Consider the following 18,223-nt stretch of genomic DNA (forward strand, 5'->3'; position numbering starts at 1 on the left):
CAAATTATGTCAATTAGCCTATCAGAAGCTTCTAAAGCCATGACAACATTTTCTGGAATTTTCCAAGCTGTTTAAAGGCACAGGCAATTTAGTGTATCTAAACTTCTGACCCACTGGAATTGTGATACAGTGAATTATAAGTGAAATAATCTGACTAACCAATTGTTGGAAAATGACTTGTGTCATGCACAAAGTAGATGTCCTAACCGACTTGCCAAAACTATAGTTTGTTAACAAGAAATTTGTGGAGAGGTTGAAAAACAAGTTTTTACACCTAAGTGTATGTTAACTGTATTTGCTCTGTGGCAAACATATATGCCCTCTTGTTTATGTTTGCTGTAACTTATGTGAACTAATTTTGTCCAGACAGTTCTATTGTCAAGGCGATTATCTTTTCCCAGGCAGGTTAGGCCTATCTCAGGAACCTACAGTAGGAATGCTGGCAGAGCAGACCGGTGTGCATTGGATAGAAGGAAAAGGAAGAACACAGCGGTTGCTCTGTGGAGGAGGTGGAGGGAGGCATGGGGGGAGATCTATTACAAACTTGTCAGAGAGAGAGAAAGAGCGAGAGAGACTGAGGGGAGCCATTTTGAAGATTTATAGCACGGCACTCCTCGAAATGCAGGCATCCTGTAATTAAGACTTGCCTTGCCTCCAGCCCTACATTACCGCTCTCTCTGTCTAATCATCCAGCCCCCCATCCCTCTGATAATAAGATCTTACGGCAGCTTGGCGTCACTAATGAGCGCTAAATGCCACAAAGAGAATGGCCTGTTTGTGGTTACACAGCAAGAGCCTGAAAAAAGCTCTCCCAAACCAGGGTAGAGTTTTACATTGTGTGCTCTGGCCGAACTGTTGTAATGATGAAGAACCTTGTGTAGCAGGTATATATATAATTTATTTCACCTCAGGTATACATTTGGTTTGTTAGCTGTACATTTGTTTGACATTCTAGCCAGTCAAAAGATACTCTTCGCACCAGCGAGTGTGAATCAATCTTCATACCGCAATTGAAGTTGCCTCAATAGCCCACTGTGTTCCCCTGAGCATGTGATCCACTTTTACTGTTAACTTTCACTGAGCTTTCCGGAGCTCTCAGCTATAGCAGCAGGGCCACATCAGGTTTTCATCAGACTGGGCCTCCTCTCTCGACTTGATGGCATTCTAAGGCTGAGGCTCCATCCTCCATTTTGGGGCAATAATGGCTCTCAAACCCCCATTGGTAATCTGCTCCCAGTTGTAACTTGTTTCATCTCTTCCCCCTCCCCTCTTCTCATCTCCTCAACAGCTCTATGAACTAGATGGCGACCCCAAGAGAAAAGAGTTTCTGGATGACCTATTCAGCTTCATGCAAAAGAGAGGTGAGGGAGTGTCGTATGTGTCAGAGAGTACAGTACCTTTCTGTCCCTCTATCTAGCAGCGCCACATCAATGCCAATAACTGCCATGACTCGATGGAGACTGGAAGGCTGTACTGTTTGCCTTGGTGGATTAGTACTGGGAGGCAATGTTCTATTCTCTAGCCCAGTGGTTCCCAACTCCAGTCCTCAAGTACCCCCAACAGTACACATTTTGATCGTAGCCCGAGACAAGCACACCTGATTCAACTCAAAGGGTTTGATGATTAGTTGAATCGGGTGTGTTCGTCCAGGGCGACAATCAAAATGTGTACTGTTGGGTGTACTTGAGGACTGGAGTTGGGAAACACTGCTCTATAACCCCCTGTCCCTCCCCCTTCATTGACATACGAAACACCACTCTCAGCTTTCACCTTCATGGGCGGATCGCTATTCATTTGGAGATGATTGCCAAGCCCTCACTGTTCCCAGCGCGTCTAAAAGTAGAGCGTACACAAGAGTGCATGTAGTGAGTTAGGAATGTATTTACGCATATGTTTAGGCTCCAGAGTTTGTATGTTGCTCCGTTCAGTTATGGTGTTTGGTTTGGTTCAGCATTCCAAGTGTGAATTGCTGCCTCAGAACATGGCAATTCCACACAATCATATTTTATTAATCAGAGTCAGACTGTATCTACAAAACAATGCAGATAAAGATCATGGAGAGTAGTCAGCAGTCACATTGTGGGTCCATGTGGTGTTTTTATTCAAGCATTTCAAACAGCACAGTACATTGTATAATGTTGATACACAAATGAAGTTCTACTTTGGAAATATAAGGCCAACATGTTGAATGTAATAATAATAATAAACATAAATAAACATCAAGATAGTCAGTGTGGAAAATCCAGTATTGGAGGTTTACAGTATGTTTGCTCTCAAACAAATGTATGGGCGGGTCTGCGAGCATAGTTTCTCTAATAATTGGACACTGCCCTCTAGGGACGATATAGGGAATTGACAATACTGAAAGGAGTATCTTCTTTTTTCCCCCAATAGCTTTCTTAATTGTTAAAGAAGATGTCACGTATTTGAAAGGATAATAAGACCCAATACCATAACAAGAATAAAACAGACATTGCATTGACAATGTATTATTTATTGAAGTAATGTGTGCTCAGAAAAGGTGTGACACTCTGTAGGAAAACAATACCCTCTACCTATTAGACCATGACATTTCTGTCACCAAAGCCACGCCCAGTGAATTAAGTAGTGTTGTACTCCTGAAGCGTTCAAACCGTTTCAAACGACTAGAAGGCTTTCTCAGTTCACACTCAGTTCCATGGCGACGTATCAAAAGAGAAACCTAGTAAAAGAGTATGGCGTAACCACAGGCAGTGAGTATTTTCCCTGTCTTTTCCCTGTCTTTTCCCTGTCTTTTCCCTTTTCCCTGTCTTTTCCCTGTCTTTTCCCTGTCTCCAGGAACCCCTGTGAACAGGATCCCCATCATGGCCAAGCAGGTCCTGGACCTGTACATGCTGTACCAGCTGGTGACAGAGAAGGGAGGCCTGGTGGAGGTCATCAACAAGAAGCTGTGGAGAGAGATCACTAAAGGACTCAACCTTCCTACCTCAATTACCAGTGCTGCCTTTACTCTCAGGACACAGTGAGTACCAGGGGTTGGAACCAAAATAAACGTAGTAAATGTTTATATTGTTTATTTCTGATCGTTTTTAAACCTCTGAAATCAACTTTTTGTCTCCTCAACTTCAAGTCTCCTCCTCCACCCGCTCCTACCACCCGCAAAATTTCAATCGCATCTCGCACCCTACACTTGTCTGCCCAAGGCAACATTAAATGACTTCACCAATCAGTGCGGATAGAGCAGCTTGCTCTGGAGCGGGCAAGCTATTTACATGTTCATCCATTCTTCTCTAATAAAATATCTCTCTAATTTCTGAACCCCACTTGTACGTCTGTAGGCTACAGTAGACTATACTTTGGAGGGGGAGTTAGCCTACACGCACACTGACTGGCTAAGATGTTCAGCTAGCAGGTAGACACTGGAATAAGTGATTGAAAGTGAGTGCCTTGCATAGGCGTTTTTTTGTGGGACTGAAAAGAAATATGCTGTAACGTAAACTAATGTTATTATCCTGTTCCCATGCTTTTAAAATAACCGTTCTGTTCTGGAACAGTGTAATTCACTTTCGTTCTCGGTTCTGTTCCTCTAAATGTATTATTTTCTGGTTTTCTGTTCCGTTCCCTGAACCAGTTCCAACCCCTGGTGAACACACACACACAAACACACAATTTGTAAACTTGTTTCAAGGTATACTTATCCATTGTAATAGTGTTTTTCACATGATTTCATAATGTTCCTAATACCAACTGAAACGTTATCACGTTACGTTATCACAGATACATGAAGTACCTGTACCCATATGAATGTGACAAGAGGAGCCTCAGCAACCCCAATGAGCTCCAGGCAGCTATCGATAGTAACCGGCGGGAGGGCCGCCGACAGAGCTTCGGCAGCTCCCTCTTCACCTACTCCCCCAATGGGACCCCCACCATGCTGTCCTCCCCCAAGATGTCCATGCAGAACATGGGGATGAACATGGCCACCAATGGAGCATCTCTCACTCCCATCCAGAAAATCAAGAAAGGTGTTGTTGGAGAGCAACGGGTTTTGCTCAGATATCTTTAGAGGACAATTATGCTGCATTGAAATGAGGAAGTTTGTTTTATTTAATTTAAATTCTTCTTTCGGTTCATTCATATCATTCAGATTGAAGTGAACAGTAAACCATAACACGAACACAACCCCAAAGTGTTGGGTGGGTTCATACAGATTACTACAGAACAGTTGAAGTGAACAGTAACCCATAGCATCACACATTTGATTTGAAATGCCAACACATCCAACACTACTATCCTGTTCCAAACTTCTCCGTTTCCCCTGCAGAAGATGAGGGCGGTCAGCCCCTGTCCGGTGTGGGCCGCATGTCTGGGCATCCTCTGGCGGGTCACTCGGTGGCAGTGGTGCAGGCGGCAGCGGCCCAGGCAGCCATGGCAGCCCAGGTCGCGGCTCTGGAGCAGCTGAGGGACAGACTGGAGGCGGGCGAGCCACCGGAAAAGAAGATGGCTCTGCCTGCCGAGGAGCACCAGCGACTGCTGCAGAGAGCACTGCAGCACAACCTGCTGGCTATGACCGCCCAGATGCCCATGAACATCCGCATCAACAACCAAGGTAAAGAATGTTGCAATTTTAGATGTACTTTAAATAAGGTTTGATTTGAAGGTACCAATATTGGGCCACCATTGCAGCCCATCAGTAAAATAACATATGTCTTAGTATGGTTAATAACCACACAGTGTGAAATTTGTGAATGAATTGTAATGTTTTAAAATGGTATAAATTGCCTTAATTTTACTGGACCCCAGGAAGAGTAGCTGCTGCTTTGGCAGCAGCTAATGGGGATCCATAGTAAATACAAATCCAGCATTGGTTCCCAAACCTTTTTACATTTTGACCTACTTAATGAAGGGCTTTCAATTTCTCCTTGACAACCACCACATTAGACAAAACTGTATCTCTAAGCCACAACCCAGTCTTTAGCTACAACCCAGGGACTGGCCACACAACCCATTCGTGGTTCTCAACCCATCATCTGAGAAAACACTGGTCCACAGTACAGTCCTGAAAGGGGATTTATGTCATGTAGATCAGGCCTCCTGTTCTTAAGCAAAATTGTCGATCTTGAACTGGCCATGTCAAACAATTGCGTATATTGACCCCTTTTGCACAAACAATGTTCCCCAGCAGCATACAGACTCTATACGTAGGGGATTCAACAGCGGAACTTTCTTATCCTGTTATCAGTGTCTAGTAAAAGTACAGAAAGCTGGGGAATTTTCCTTGACATTTTGTTGTTTTTGTTCAAATGAATGAGTACTATTTCATGGAAATGCCTTAAAGCTATGTAGCCTTTCCCCCCAACTCTTCTCTTATGTGTTTTCTGTCTATTTAACAGTAGTTTGCAAGTCTACACAGAAACTTATGAGGTTGTGTGTGTGTCTGTGCTTCAGTAGTAGGGTTGTGTTTTCATGGTTGCTCAGACGTTTGGTGGTTCAGTGACTTTGTTTAATATATTAGGTTGTTCCGTTTGTTAGTTTATTCAGATATCAATTTGTACGTGTTAGATTGTTTAATGAATTTGTTTGTTTATAAATTAGGTTGTGCAGTTAGTTAGTTTACAGTGCTTTCAGAAAGTATTCCTGCCCCTTGACTTATTCCAAATTGTTGTTACTTCCTGAATTCAAAATGGATTAAAAAAAAAAAAATCTCACCCATCTACACACAATACCCCATAATGACTAAGTGAAAACCTGTTTTTAGAAATGAAATACAGTATCTAATTTACATAACTATTCACACCTCTGAGTAAATACTTTGTAGAAGCACCTTTGGCAGCAATTACAGCTGTGAGTCTTTCTGGGTAAGTTTCTAAGAGCTTCCCTCACCTGGATTTTGCAACATTTTCCATTGTTTCTTTCAAAAGTCTTCAAGCTCTCTCAAATCTGTTTTGGATCATTCCTAGACCACCATTTTCAGGTCTTGCCATAGATTTTCAAGTAGATTGAAGTCAAAACTGTAACTCGGCCACTCAGGAACATTCACTGTCTTCTTAATAAGCAACTCCAGTGTAGAGTTGGCCTTGTGTTTTAGGTTATTGACCTGCTGAAAGGTGAATTCATCTCTGGGTGTCTGGTGGAAAGCAGACTGAACCAGGTTCTCTAGGATTTTTCCTGTGCTTAGTTCCATTCTGTTTATTTTTTATCCTGAAACTCCCTAGTCCTTAACGATTACAAGCATATTCATAACATGATGCAGACACCAGTATGCTTGAACATATGGAGAATGATACTCAGTAATGTGTTGTATTGGGATTTGCCCCAAACATAACTTTTAATTGCTTTGACACATATATATTTTTGCAGTATTACTTTAGTGCCTTGTTGCAAACAGGATGCATGTTTTGCAGTATTACTTTAGTGCCTTGTTGCAAACAGGATGCATGTTCTGTAGTATTTGTTTTCTTTACAGGCTTCCTTCTTTTCACTCTGTTAAGTTAGTAATAAATTCTGTAACGGTTTTAAAGTCATGGTGAAATCCCTGAGTGGTTTCCTTCCTCTCCGGCAACTGAGTTAGGAAGGACCCCTGTATCTTTGTAGTGACTGGGTGTATTGATACACCATCCAAAATGCAATTAATAACTTCACCACATATAATTGTACATATAATTTAAGGATATTTACCCATTGATTCTTGAATAATATAACATATAAATGCATCATGAGCTTAGTTTAACTGTCATACCCCATCAACCTGAAATATAAGCATGTTTTACTCCAATGTTTGTAAACAAGTATCCTATTTTCCGAAAATTGTCAGTCCACATGTCAAGTGGAATTGCGCCATTGTATTTGCCCAAGTTCTCTCGCAACTCCACAACCACCCTCCAGCAGATTTGTAAACAAAATGAATGTAAACAAACACTATATAGCCTCAAAACATGGCTAAACTATCATTTTGATATGGATGGTCTATCCTTGCATCCATATCGGTGTCATGTTTCTCCAGCCCCATCCCTCAGCTTTTTAAGGAAACAGGGGCAGGGAAAAACGCTTTGTTTCAACTGCTGATTGCTGCTTTAAACATCACCTGTAAAATGCTGTGTACGTTACATGCTGTGTGTTTTCTCAGGTGGCCGGCAGGACTCCGCTCTCAATCTCACCACAAATGGCATGAGCAGCATCAGTATGTCAGTGGAGCTCAATGGAGTCATGTACACCGGTGAGTCACCAGTCAGTCAACGACACTCTTGTGTTACTACAACTGTCATTCCTGACCTGTTGCAACTCACAACATTGGACCTTTTGTAGGTCAGGAAAACACAAGTTGAACTTTCAACTTGCTATCTCTTTGCAATGACATAAATCAAATCTAATTTTATTTGTCACATACACATGGTTAGCAGATGTTAATGCGAGTGTAGCGAAATGCTTGTGCTTCTAGTTCCGACAATGCAGTAATAACCAACAAGTAATCTAGCTAACAATTCCAAAACTACTACCTTATAGACACAAGTGTAAGGGGATAAAGAATATGTACATAAAGATATATGAATGAGTGATGGTACAGAGCGGCATAGGCAAGATACAGTAGATGGTATTGAGTACAGTATATACATATGAGATGAGTATGTAAACAAAGTGGTATAGTTAAAGTGGCTAGTGATACATGTATTACCTAAAGATGCAGTAGATGATATAGAGTACAGTATATACGTATACATATGAGATGAATAATGTAGGGTATGTAAATGTTACTTTATGTCTGTTTTTTGTTTTCATTCAGGTATGCTTTTTGCTCAGGCAGCAGGGTCAGCCTCTTCAGGCCCCTCAGGATCATCAAGTAACAACAAAGCCCCTGGTGGGCGCAGTGGATCCCAGCCGCTCCCCTACACACCTACCTCAATCAACCCATCATCTTAACAACTCTGAACCCTTCACTTTTTGATGCCAAAACTAAAGCCAAAAAAAACCCTACCAAATTTTCTAAATAGCCTATGCCAAAAAAAACATATACAGAAAAACACAAACTAAAACTCTGTGTACTTCAAGTGGTCTATCTCAGGTTCTCTCATATCTTCTCTCCTCTTCTGTTCTTTAGCCAAAATAAGTTTGAATAACCCAACAAAGAGCCAGTATATGATTACGATATATGCACAGTCTGTGAATAATTTATTTCTACATAAATGCAGTGATTATCTAAGAACAAATGAAAAATAATAGGTTGGAAGGGTAATGCACTGTTTACACGTAACACAGCTACTGACTCACAATTAAACTTATTTTATTTTTAACATTATTATTCTCATTATTATTATTATTATTATTATTATTATTATTATCATCATCATCACTAACAATATAGTTATTGCAAAAAAATATATATTTGGATTCTATAAAGTAGAACATTTTAAATATCTTCTATTTTAAGTAGAAAAGCTTTAAAGATTTTATTTCTTCAGGGCATAACAAAGTAACATTGTGACCTCATGTTATAGAAAACCTCTACATTTGCATAATGCAGTCGCACACAAATCAATCTTTGCTGAGATTGTCTAGTAATTGTACCTCAGACACAGGTTCACAAGTCTCTGTGGTCACGATGCAAGATCTTTTTTTTTTCCTGGTGGAAGTCAACAGGAATTGTTAATGCTCATTGGGACTTATATGTGCAGACATGTTGGTTTTTCTCAGGTGTCTGCCAGCTTGCTGTGAAACAATCACTTTGTATTTCACTGCTTTACGTTTCTGTCATAGTTACAAACTATACAACTGTATTTGCTGGTTTGAGTGTTCGTTTCGTTTATGACCCGTTTAAACCATTTGTTTTTTAGTTTTAGAATGTAGTTTTCTATCTGGTTGTCTCATCAATTACCCAGGGTCCTCTGTACTTGTATAAGTAGAGGGATCATATTCACTCTAAAGTTAGCTGCGCTTTTGGATGTCCTTACTTACAGCTTATAGTAGGGGATTGATGGGTGCAGGAATTCTTAGCTCTGCAATAGTGCTGCTTTAAAACAGAGGTTTGGGGTTGAAGTAGCTTTACTTAGGGGCTTGAAATCATGTCTTAAAAGCACCTACACATTGATATGACATCTTCATAACAACAAAGCGTTTATGAATTTAGGTACGTGCTTGCATTACGTAGGGCTGCTTATGTAAAGGATTGGGGTGGAAACAGCCAATCAATTACTGTCTTTGGGTCAGCACTGCTCTTCAAATTGACCTTTGACCTCCTTGTCCCCAAGGCAACAACTGAGCATCTGGTCATTAAGAAAATATCTATTTTTATCAGATATCCATTGATTTGCAGCGCTCAGAAATATTTGCATTTTAACTGCTAAGGTACCACAGCTACTACGAAGGTTGTTTCTGCATCTTCAAGAAACTGCATGGATTCACACTCTTTTCGAGTTCAGAATCCTCAGCGAGGGTGGAGTTTTGAGTTCATTGTAACGACAATCAGGAGATGTTACAACATTGTATACCTCGTGTGTTCTGTTTTTCCACAATGAAGCCCCTCTACCTCAAAGACTATGATTAGACTATATCTCTTGTAAGATCCTTACACAGTACCTTAATGAAGTAGTATATTGCGGTTATATCTTAAAGTGTGATATATAATGCTGCGTTTCATGATTTGGGTCTATACTGTACAATGTATTGACAGAGATAAGAGATTGTAGTTGGATTGTGGTCAGGGAATTCAGCTTTTGATAAATAATGTTTGGAAGGATAGATTATTGCAGACAATCATATTAAACCTTTAATCTTTCCTCTATCATAGCTGATGATAATTACTTTGGATTTTTTTGGCAACATGCAATGGAGACCAGGGACGCCTCAGTCAGGAATACTTATTTTATTACTCTGGGATGCTGCCCCCTAGTGGACTTCTTTGTTACAGTGCACAATCATACGTTTCAGGGATAGATATGGTTGTTTTTTGGGGCCCCTATAGCTAGCGTACAGAAGTGTTCTCTTGAAAAAAAATGACTTGCCTTTCTCCTGTTGATATTTGATTGCAAGCCCCCCCCCATTTCTTCATCTCAACCAAAGTTAAGAGACTTGCTTATTTCTAATCAGAATCATTCCATGAATTTTCAGCCTTGATATGAGATTTACCACTTGCTTGAACTATTTGTTTGGTAGATAGTATATCGCAGGGACAACCAAAACATATGTGGAGATTAAATCAAATTAAATGTTATGATAAAATATCTGCTGTTATTGCAAGATGCCTTATGCTGTGACAATTCTTCTATGAATGAACCTGTATAGATAACACTTCTGAAAAGGCTTTGGATGGCTGTAAATATGAGTTACTTTGTTTTTCACGTTTAAGTTCTTTCTTTAACAAATATGATATAGAAACCTAGCACAGAGATTACACAATGACATGTATCATAATATTAATAATAACAGTCATAATATGAATGACGATAATAGTATTGTGAGATTTGGGGAAGCACTAGGTTGACATACCGGCCTTGGTTTTGTTAACTATTTTGTTTTCATGTACAGTACTTGGAAATTCAGAGTATAAATGAGGCTTTTTGTCTTTTACTTCTCAGGAATATACTTCTACCTCCAGTTTTTACAGATGTATCCCTTCTAGGGCTAAAGTTAGTGGGTGCACCAACGGTCGCACTCTTCATTGGTGTTCTAGTTGGTTTTTCAGCTTTCAACTACTTCTTATAGATACAGGCACAAAAGTATTTTTTAATTTGTTCTGTACACGTGTGCAATTTGTTTTCCTCCATTATTTTCTATGATGAACCTTTCCACTGAATGGGATGCTTCCCAAAATATGAGGAAACAAGTGAAGATGAAGTGTGGCATGTTGTGCCTCTTTAATAACCAGTTATTAGTATGGTGTAGTGCCCAAATAACAGATCGTCAACAACATGCTTTTTAGAATGTGTGACCTCTAATGCTTTTAACCATTTACTGAGGGGTGACGAACTATTCTTGCATATTTAATCAATATGTGTTTGTGTGAATGTTTTATTGGGGTTTTTAATAAATATCACTTTTTCCTAGAATGTCAGCTGAGGTGTTACATGCTGTTCTTGTCAACACAAATATACAGTACCAGTCAAAGGTTTAGGGGTTTTATTTGTACTATTTTCTACATTGTAGAATAATAGTGAAGACATAAACTATGTAATAACACATGGAATCATGTAGTAATCAAAAAAGTGTTAAACAAATCTAAATATATTTGAGATTATTTAAAGTAGCCACCCATTGCCTTGATGACAGCTTTACACACTCTTGGCATTCTCTCAACCAGCTTCAGCTGGAATGCTATTCCAACAGTCTTGAAGGAGTTCCCACATGTGCTGAGCACTTGTTGGCTGCTTTTCCTTCACTCTGCGGTCCAACTCATCCCAAACCATCTCAATTGGGTTGAGGTTGGGTGATTGTGGAGGCCAGGTCATCTGATGCAGCACTCCATCACTCTCCTTCTTGGTCTAATAGCCCTTACACAGTCTGGAGGCGTGTTGGGTCATTGTCCTGTTGAAAAACAAACGATAGTGGGACTAAGCGCAAACCAGATGGCATGGCGTATCACTGCAGAATGCTGTGGTTTCCATGTTGGTTAAGTGTGCCTTGAATGCTAAATAAACCACCGACAGTGTTACCAGCAAAGCACCCCCACACCATCATGCTTCCTCCATGCTTCACGGTGGGAACCACACATGCGGAGATCATCCGTTCACCTACTCTGCGTCTCACAAAGACACAGTGCATGGAATCAAAATCTCAAATTTGGACTCATCGGACCAAAGGACAGATTTCCACCGGTCTAATGTCCATTGCTCGTTGTTCATTGCCCAAGCAAGTCTCTTCTTATTGGTGTCCTTTTAGTAGTGGTTTCTTTGCAGCATTTTGATGATGAAGGCCTGATTTCACACAGTCTGAACAGTTGATGTTAAGATGTGTCTGTTACTTGAACTCTGAAGCATTTATTTGGGATGCATTTTCTGAGGCTGGTAATTCTAATGAACTTATCCTCTGCAGCAGATGTAACTCTGGGTCATCCTTTCTTGTGGTGGTCCTCATGAGAGCCAGTCATCATAGAGCTTGATGGTTTTTGCGACCTGCACTTGAAGAAACTTTCCAGATTGACTGACCTTCATGTCCATAGTAATGATGAACTGTCATTTCTCTTTGCTTATTTGAGCTGTTCTTGTCATACCAAATAGAGCCATCTTCTGTATACCACCCCTCCCTTGTCACAACACAACTAATTGGCACAAACTCATTAAGAAGGAAAGAAATTCCACAAATTAACTTTTAACAAGGTACACCTGTTAATTGAAATGCATTCCAGGTGACTACCTCATAAAGCTGGTTGAGATAATGCCAAAAGTGTGCAAAGCTGTCAAGGCAAAGGGTGACTACTTTGATGAATCTCAAATAGAAAATATAATTTGATTTAACAATTTCTGGGATACTACATGATTCCATGTGTGTTATTTCATAAATTTGATGTATTTGCTATTATTCTACAATGTGGGAAGTAGTCCAAATAAAGAAAAACCCTGTAATGAGTAGGTGTGTCCACACTTTTGACTGGTACTGTAGTTTATGAAAGTTCAATCTGGAAGGCTGGTCTGAATGGCTTGACACTTAATTCATCTTAGTAAACACAATTCACATTGCTTCCTATGTCACTCATCAGCATAGTATGTGTTTATATGCGAATGATTAAATCGTTACCTCATGCAAAGCAGGTATCCTTATGGATGCTGCATGTTGCAGTTGGTCGGAAGCAACTGCAGCGACTTGAAGGCGATTTCATCAAAACCAAGGCAACTTCAAAAACTGCATGACTTTAGATCACATGATTTTTGTAAAGTTCATGCAGTCGACATGCAAGTCAGACAATTTTTATACCCATATTGCAACACACTTTAAAAGTCGGTGACCAACGTCACTCGTTACCACAGCCACTTTCTGGTCTTCATTTAAGGTTAGCAGTGTTTGCTCATCTCATATGCATATACTGTATTCTAATCTACTGTATTTTAGCCAATGCCACTCCGACATTGCTCGTCCTAATATTTATATATTTTTTAATTCCATTATTTTACTTTTAGATGCGTGTATTCTTGTGAAATGTTAGATATTACTGCACTGTTGGAGCAAGGAACACAAGCATTTCGCTACACCCGCAATAACATCTGCTAAATATGTGTATGTGACCGATAAAATTGTATTTGACTTGTCAAACCCCTGGCCTGATCTGCTTGGTCTGTTGTGCAAGGGCTCCCAGTTGTCTTGCGATGATGCGCTTCTTGGTTTAGAAACTATGTGGGCCTGTACAAGCGGATCACTTTTGGCAATGGTCACCACCTTTCAAAGTGTGTTGCATGGATAAAAATTGTCCGATTTGTGACTGCTTGAACTTTACAAGGTCAGGCAGTCGACTGCAAGTTTCTGCAGTTGCTCTTCACCAACTTCATCCTGCAGCCATCGGCTGCATTGTGGGAGGCTCTATATATTTCTAAAACATTGTCAACCAATCATTAGGGTGTTTTTGTTCAACCCACACGATGACGGAAAAAGCAACCAACTTTGCTATAATTCATACAGTGGCTAGAAATTAATGTGATATTTAAGGCTCACTGATTATACAATGTATACACCTGATTTCAGTTTGAGTGTGTGATATGGGGTTTGGAGACATGTTTACTTACACATCATATATATTTTTTTATATATAAACAATGGCAACACTGCCATGTTAATCTGAGCTTTGCTGTTGGAAAACCACATTAGTATCCGACTTTTGGCTGTCGCAGATGCACATCCCCCGACTTCACTCCTAGACTTTCATCTTGTCAGTTGGTGTAGCCTTACCATTCTAAAGCGCCCTGTGTTAACGTGTTCACGGTACAGGTTCCCCAAGCAAGGGCACCCCCCCCCCCTCAACTCAAAAGGTGGCGCACAGAATGCAAAAATATTCTTAGAAATATTTAACCTCCACACATTAACAAGTCCAATAGCTCAAATGAAAGATAAATACCTTGTTCATCTACCCAGCGGTCAGATTCCTAAAATGTTTTACGGCGAAAACATAGCACATATTTATGTCAAACCACCACAAAGACACAGACGATATACAGCCATTTTGTCGAACAAAAGATGCAATCACAAACGCAGGATTAAAAGAAAGATAATTCACTAACCTTTTGAAAATCTTCATCAGATGACAGTAATAGGACATGTTACACAGTACATTTATGTTTTTTTCAATAATATGCAATTTATATCCATAAATCTCCGTTTACATTGACGCCATGTTCAGAAAATCCTCAAAAATGTCCGGAGAAATTATAGATAGCTCCGCCAGATAACAGAAATACACATAAACTTTGACTAAATATACATGTTCTACATATAGTTAGAAAGATACACTGCTTCTTAATGCAACCGCTTTGTCACATTTATTTTTAACGGTAAAGAAATCGCTCACTATTCAATAATCTGAGGCGGCGCTCAGACGTAAGCAATATTTCACCGCTATGTTGGAGTCAACAGAAATACAAAATTACAACATAAATATTCCCTTACCTTTGATGTTCTTCGATCAGAATGTAGTGGAAGGAGTCATACTTACCCAATACATCGTTTTGTTTCAAGTCGTGTGTCTTTGTATTAGCATATGCTACCACTTTAAGCTGAAATGCATCCAAAATGACTTCTGGTCCCGAACAGTTGCGCATCAAAACTTCAAAATTACATATTATATGTCGACTAAACTGGTCAAACTAAGTGCAGAATCAAGCTTTAGGATGATATAAACGTACAAAACAATTGGCGATTCAACCAGACAAAAGCAATTCTTCTCAGACAATCTGGAACAGAGGAATGACTGTGTACAATTCGCGCTCTAACGCGCATGTATTTTCTCGGGACACCCACTATTTTGCCTCCCAAAGTTTCATGGTATTTCCACAATTAAACGCTCTACTGAATGAGGACATCTAGTGGAAGACATAGAAAGTGTTTCCAGATCCATAGCTGGTTGGGAAGGGTGGGGGCGATGACGTCAAAGTTGGCCCAACTTTCATGTTTCCAAAACTAGTTTGGGAGATTGGCTGCCCTGTGGGTTCTGCTATACTTACAGACATAATTCAAACGGTTTTAGAAGCTTTAGAGTGTTTTCTATCCAATAATAATTATTATATGCATATATTAGCAATTTTGGACAGATTTTTTTTCAGTTTACTATGGGCACGCAATTCATCCAAAGGGGGCAGTATTGTCCTGAGCTTTAACTTAACAAGGCAACTCACCATCTTAAGTCCTCCTTCGCATTTACTGGATTGGTTGAACAGTGCAGAAGAGTACCTCCCCCGACAGTTTTTTTCCCCTTCTCGTCAAAGACCAGTGTGGAGCACAGCTTTCAATCTCATTCCACGAAGGGCAGAGTGGCTGCAGGCTTTTGCACCTCCCTTGTACTTGATTGATGAATAAAGGTCACTAATTAGTAAGGAACTCCCCACACATGGTTGTCTAGGACTTAATTGAAAATAAAAAACAAAAACCTGTAGACCCTAGGCAGTCCATTGAATGAGCTTGACACCCCTGCTGTAGGGGATCTAGCTCTGTGAAAAGGTTACGCACATGCGGTTCTATGAGCTATGGACTATGCTAGTCATTCAATGGGATATCCTTCCGCCTGGTGGCAGGATGAGTCGTGATATTAATATCAGAGTAATTCCATGTCACGGGTGTGATGCGCGTTCCCCAACCCCTTATAAATACCTGGGCGCATAGCATCACTTCCTCTAGACTATTCCCGAGGCTACAAGGGAACCGACATCTGGACTAACATAGTCCCTAGCTCATAGAACCGTGGTTACGTGAGTAACCTTTGTTCTATTTCACTTGAGGGTCTATGCTAGTCATCATCTGGCAGCCGCACATGTCAAACAGAGCAGTGCCCAGGAGTTGGCAACGTTACCACAGACTATGGGACTGGGCAACCAGCTAGGCTTGCAGGATAATGTCTACAATCCAATGTGAAAACTGTTGTTTTGAGAGGCTTGCCTCTCTATCGCCAAAGCACACAAACAGCTGATCAGAGCGACGGATCACCTTAGTCCGCTCCACGTACATGTTTAGGGATTTCACAGGACAAAGAGCGCATCCATCAACATCATTAGCCCCAGTGGGCATGGAGGTGGATAAGGCTGTTAGCACCATTTCCCTGTTCACGTGACCTGGGGGCAGGATCCTTGGTAGGAAGGCAGGATTAGGCCGCAGTGTAACACATGCCTGGGGCTCCCGAGTGGCGTAGCGGTCTAAGGCATGGCATCTCAGTGCAAGAGGTATCACAGCAGTCCCTGGCTCGAATCCAGGCTGCTCACATCTGGCCCATGATTGGGAGTCCCATAGGGTGGCGCACAATTGGCCCAGCGTTGTCCGGGTTTGGCCGGGGTAGGCCGTCATTGTAAATAAGAATTTGTTCTTAACTGACTTGCCTAGTTAAATAAAGGTTCAACCAAAAAATGTAAAACACAAATTATAACACTAACAGGTAAAGCATTGAGCTCGCCAATCCTCTTGGTAGAGGCGAGTGTCACCATAAACACAGTCTTAAGAAAAGGTTTCAAGTCTAGTGTCTTAAGGGTCAAAGTGAGGTCTAGATAGTACTCCAAGAACCAGATCCAAATCCCATTTGGGAACTGAGGAGGCTCTTTAGGTGCGTAATTGACAGACTCCCTTAAGAAACCTTGCCATGAGCGGATGGCTGTCAAGTGGGCCCTCTTGCTCTTCATCATGACATGCTTAAATGACTGCTGCTCGGGACAATACTGCCCCCTTTGGATGAATTGCCTTAAGTGTGGATGCAGCCCTGCCAGCATTGAACAAAGACCTCAAGAACTGGACCACGGTTTTTATGCCGCAAGATTCTGGAGCAAGCCGCTGCTCCTCACACCACTGGCAGAACATGTGCCACATTGTTTCATAGGTTGACATGGTAGATGGGTTCCTGGCAGTCTGTACGATGTTAACAACAGAGGGCTCAAGATGTAAACCAGACCATTTTCGCTGTTCAGCGGCCAGGCCCACAGCATTGTTCTGAACCAGTGGCGTTATGGTCATCTCGGGGCAATCAGAAGGACCTGGTGACCCATTTCCCTGATTCTGTCCAGGATCGATGGAATCAGCCACTGGTGGGCCAGGGCATCTAGGCCAAGTTGGGGGGTGGGGTGGATATCGTGAACCAGAGGGGGCACTGTGTGTTCCTCTCTCATTTGTTCTTCCCCTTTATCTCACCCAATTTCGTGATATCCAATTGGTTGTTACGATCTTGTCTCATCGCTGCAACTCCCCAATGGGCTCGTGAGAGGCGAAGGTTGAGTCGTGCATCCTCTGAAACATGACCCACCAAGCCGCTCTGCATCTTAACACCTGCTTGCGTAACCCGGAAGCCAGCCGCACCAATGTGTCGGAGGAAACACTGTTCAACTGGTGACTGAAGTCAGCTTGCAGGTGCCTGACCCGCCACAAGTAGTCGCTAGAGCGCGATGAGCCAAGGAAAGCCCCCCGGCCAAACCCTCCCCTAACCCGGACGACACTGGGGCAATTGTGTGCCGCCCTATGGGACTCACTATTCGGCAAAGAGCAAGCATCGCCCAAAATGGAGTATACTCAACACATTTAACGAAAAACTCACTTATAGAGTCTTCACATCCACTTCCCGCTCACCTGCATAGCTGAGGGATGAAAAGAGGAAGTGATGCTACACTCCCAGGTATTTACAGGGGGTGGGGGCATGCGCATCACACCTTTGGCATGGAACTACTCTGATATTAATATCTCGACTCATCCTGCCGCCAGGCGGAAGGATATCCCATTTAGTGACTAGCATAGACCCTCAAGCGAAATAGAAGATTCAGGCATTTATTTTATGCTTGCTACATTAGGAGTGTCGCCATAAGATAAAGTATTAATCTTTATATCGGTGCCATTATAGTGTCTGTGACGGCATGGGCAGCACCATTGAGGCTACAACCCATTGGAATCCCCACCTAGTTGACTACTTTAAAATGGCAGAAGCATGGTGGAAGTCCTCAATGGCCATGCCCATGCTAAAAAGGGTTATATCCATGATGTGTTGTCTATTATCTCTGAGTGTCGCCTTGTTAACATCCAAAAGCGGAAGTTGTGTCATAGGCTCTCTTTCCATAGGGGAAACACTCTTTTCATACCTTTTCGATACTGA

The 18,223-nt window shown here is 41.4% G+C and overlaps 1 protein-coding gene across 1 annotated transcript in view; it reads left to right on the top strand.

The window, feature by feature from the left end:
• Nucleotides 1-11,023, top strand: part of LOC135512662 (AT-rich interactive domain-containing protein 3A-like) — a 40,960-nt gene extending 29,937 nt beyond the window's left edge. Inside the window, exons 4-9 of the mRNA XM_064934911.1 lie at nt 1,289-1,361; nt 2,818-3,001; nt 3,757-4,004; nt 4,304-4,588; nt 7,106-7,195; nt 7,760-11,023. Coding sequence (XP_064790983.1) covers nt 1,289-1,361; nt 2,818-3,001; nt 3,757-4,004; nt 4,304-4,588; nt 7,106-7,195; nt 7,760-7,896 — 1,017 coding nt within the window. The 3' untranslated portion in view covers nt 7,897-11,023. The remainder of the gene's footprint in view (nt 1-1,288; nt 1,362-2,817; nt 3,002-3,756; nt 4,005-4,303; nt 4,589-7,105; nt 7,196-7,759) is intronic.
• Nucleotides 11,024-18,223: the final 7,200 nt, after the last annotated feature.

This window comes from Oncorhynchus masou, chromosome 24 (genome assembly GCF_036934945.1).
Source record: "Oncorhynchus masou masou isolate Uvic2021 chromosome 24, UVic_Omas_1.1, whole genome shotgun sequence".
Taxonomy (NCBI): Eukaryota; Metazoa; Chordata; class Actinopteri; order Salmoniformes; family Salmonidae; genus Oncorhynchus; species Oncorhynchus masou.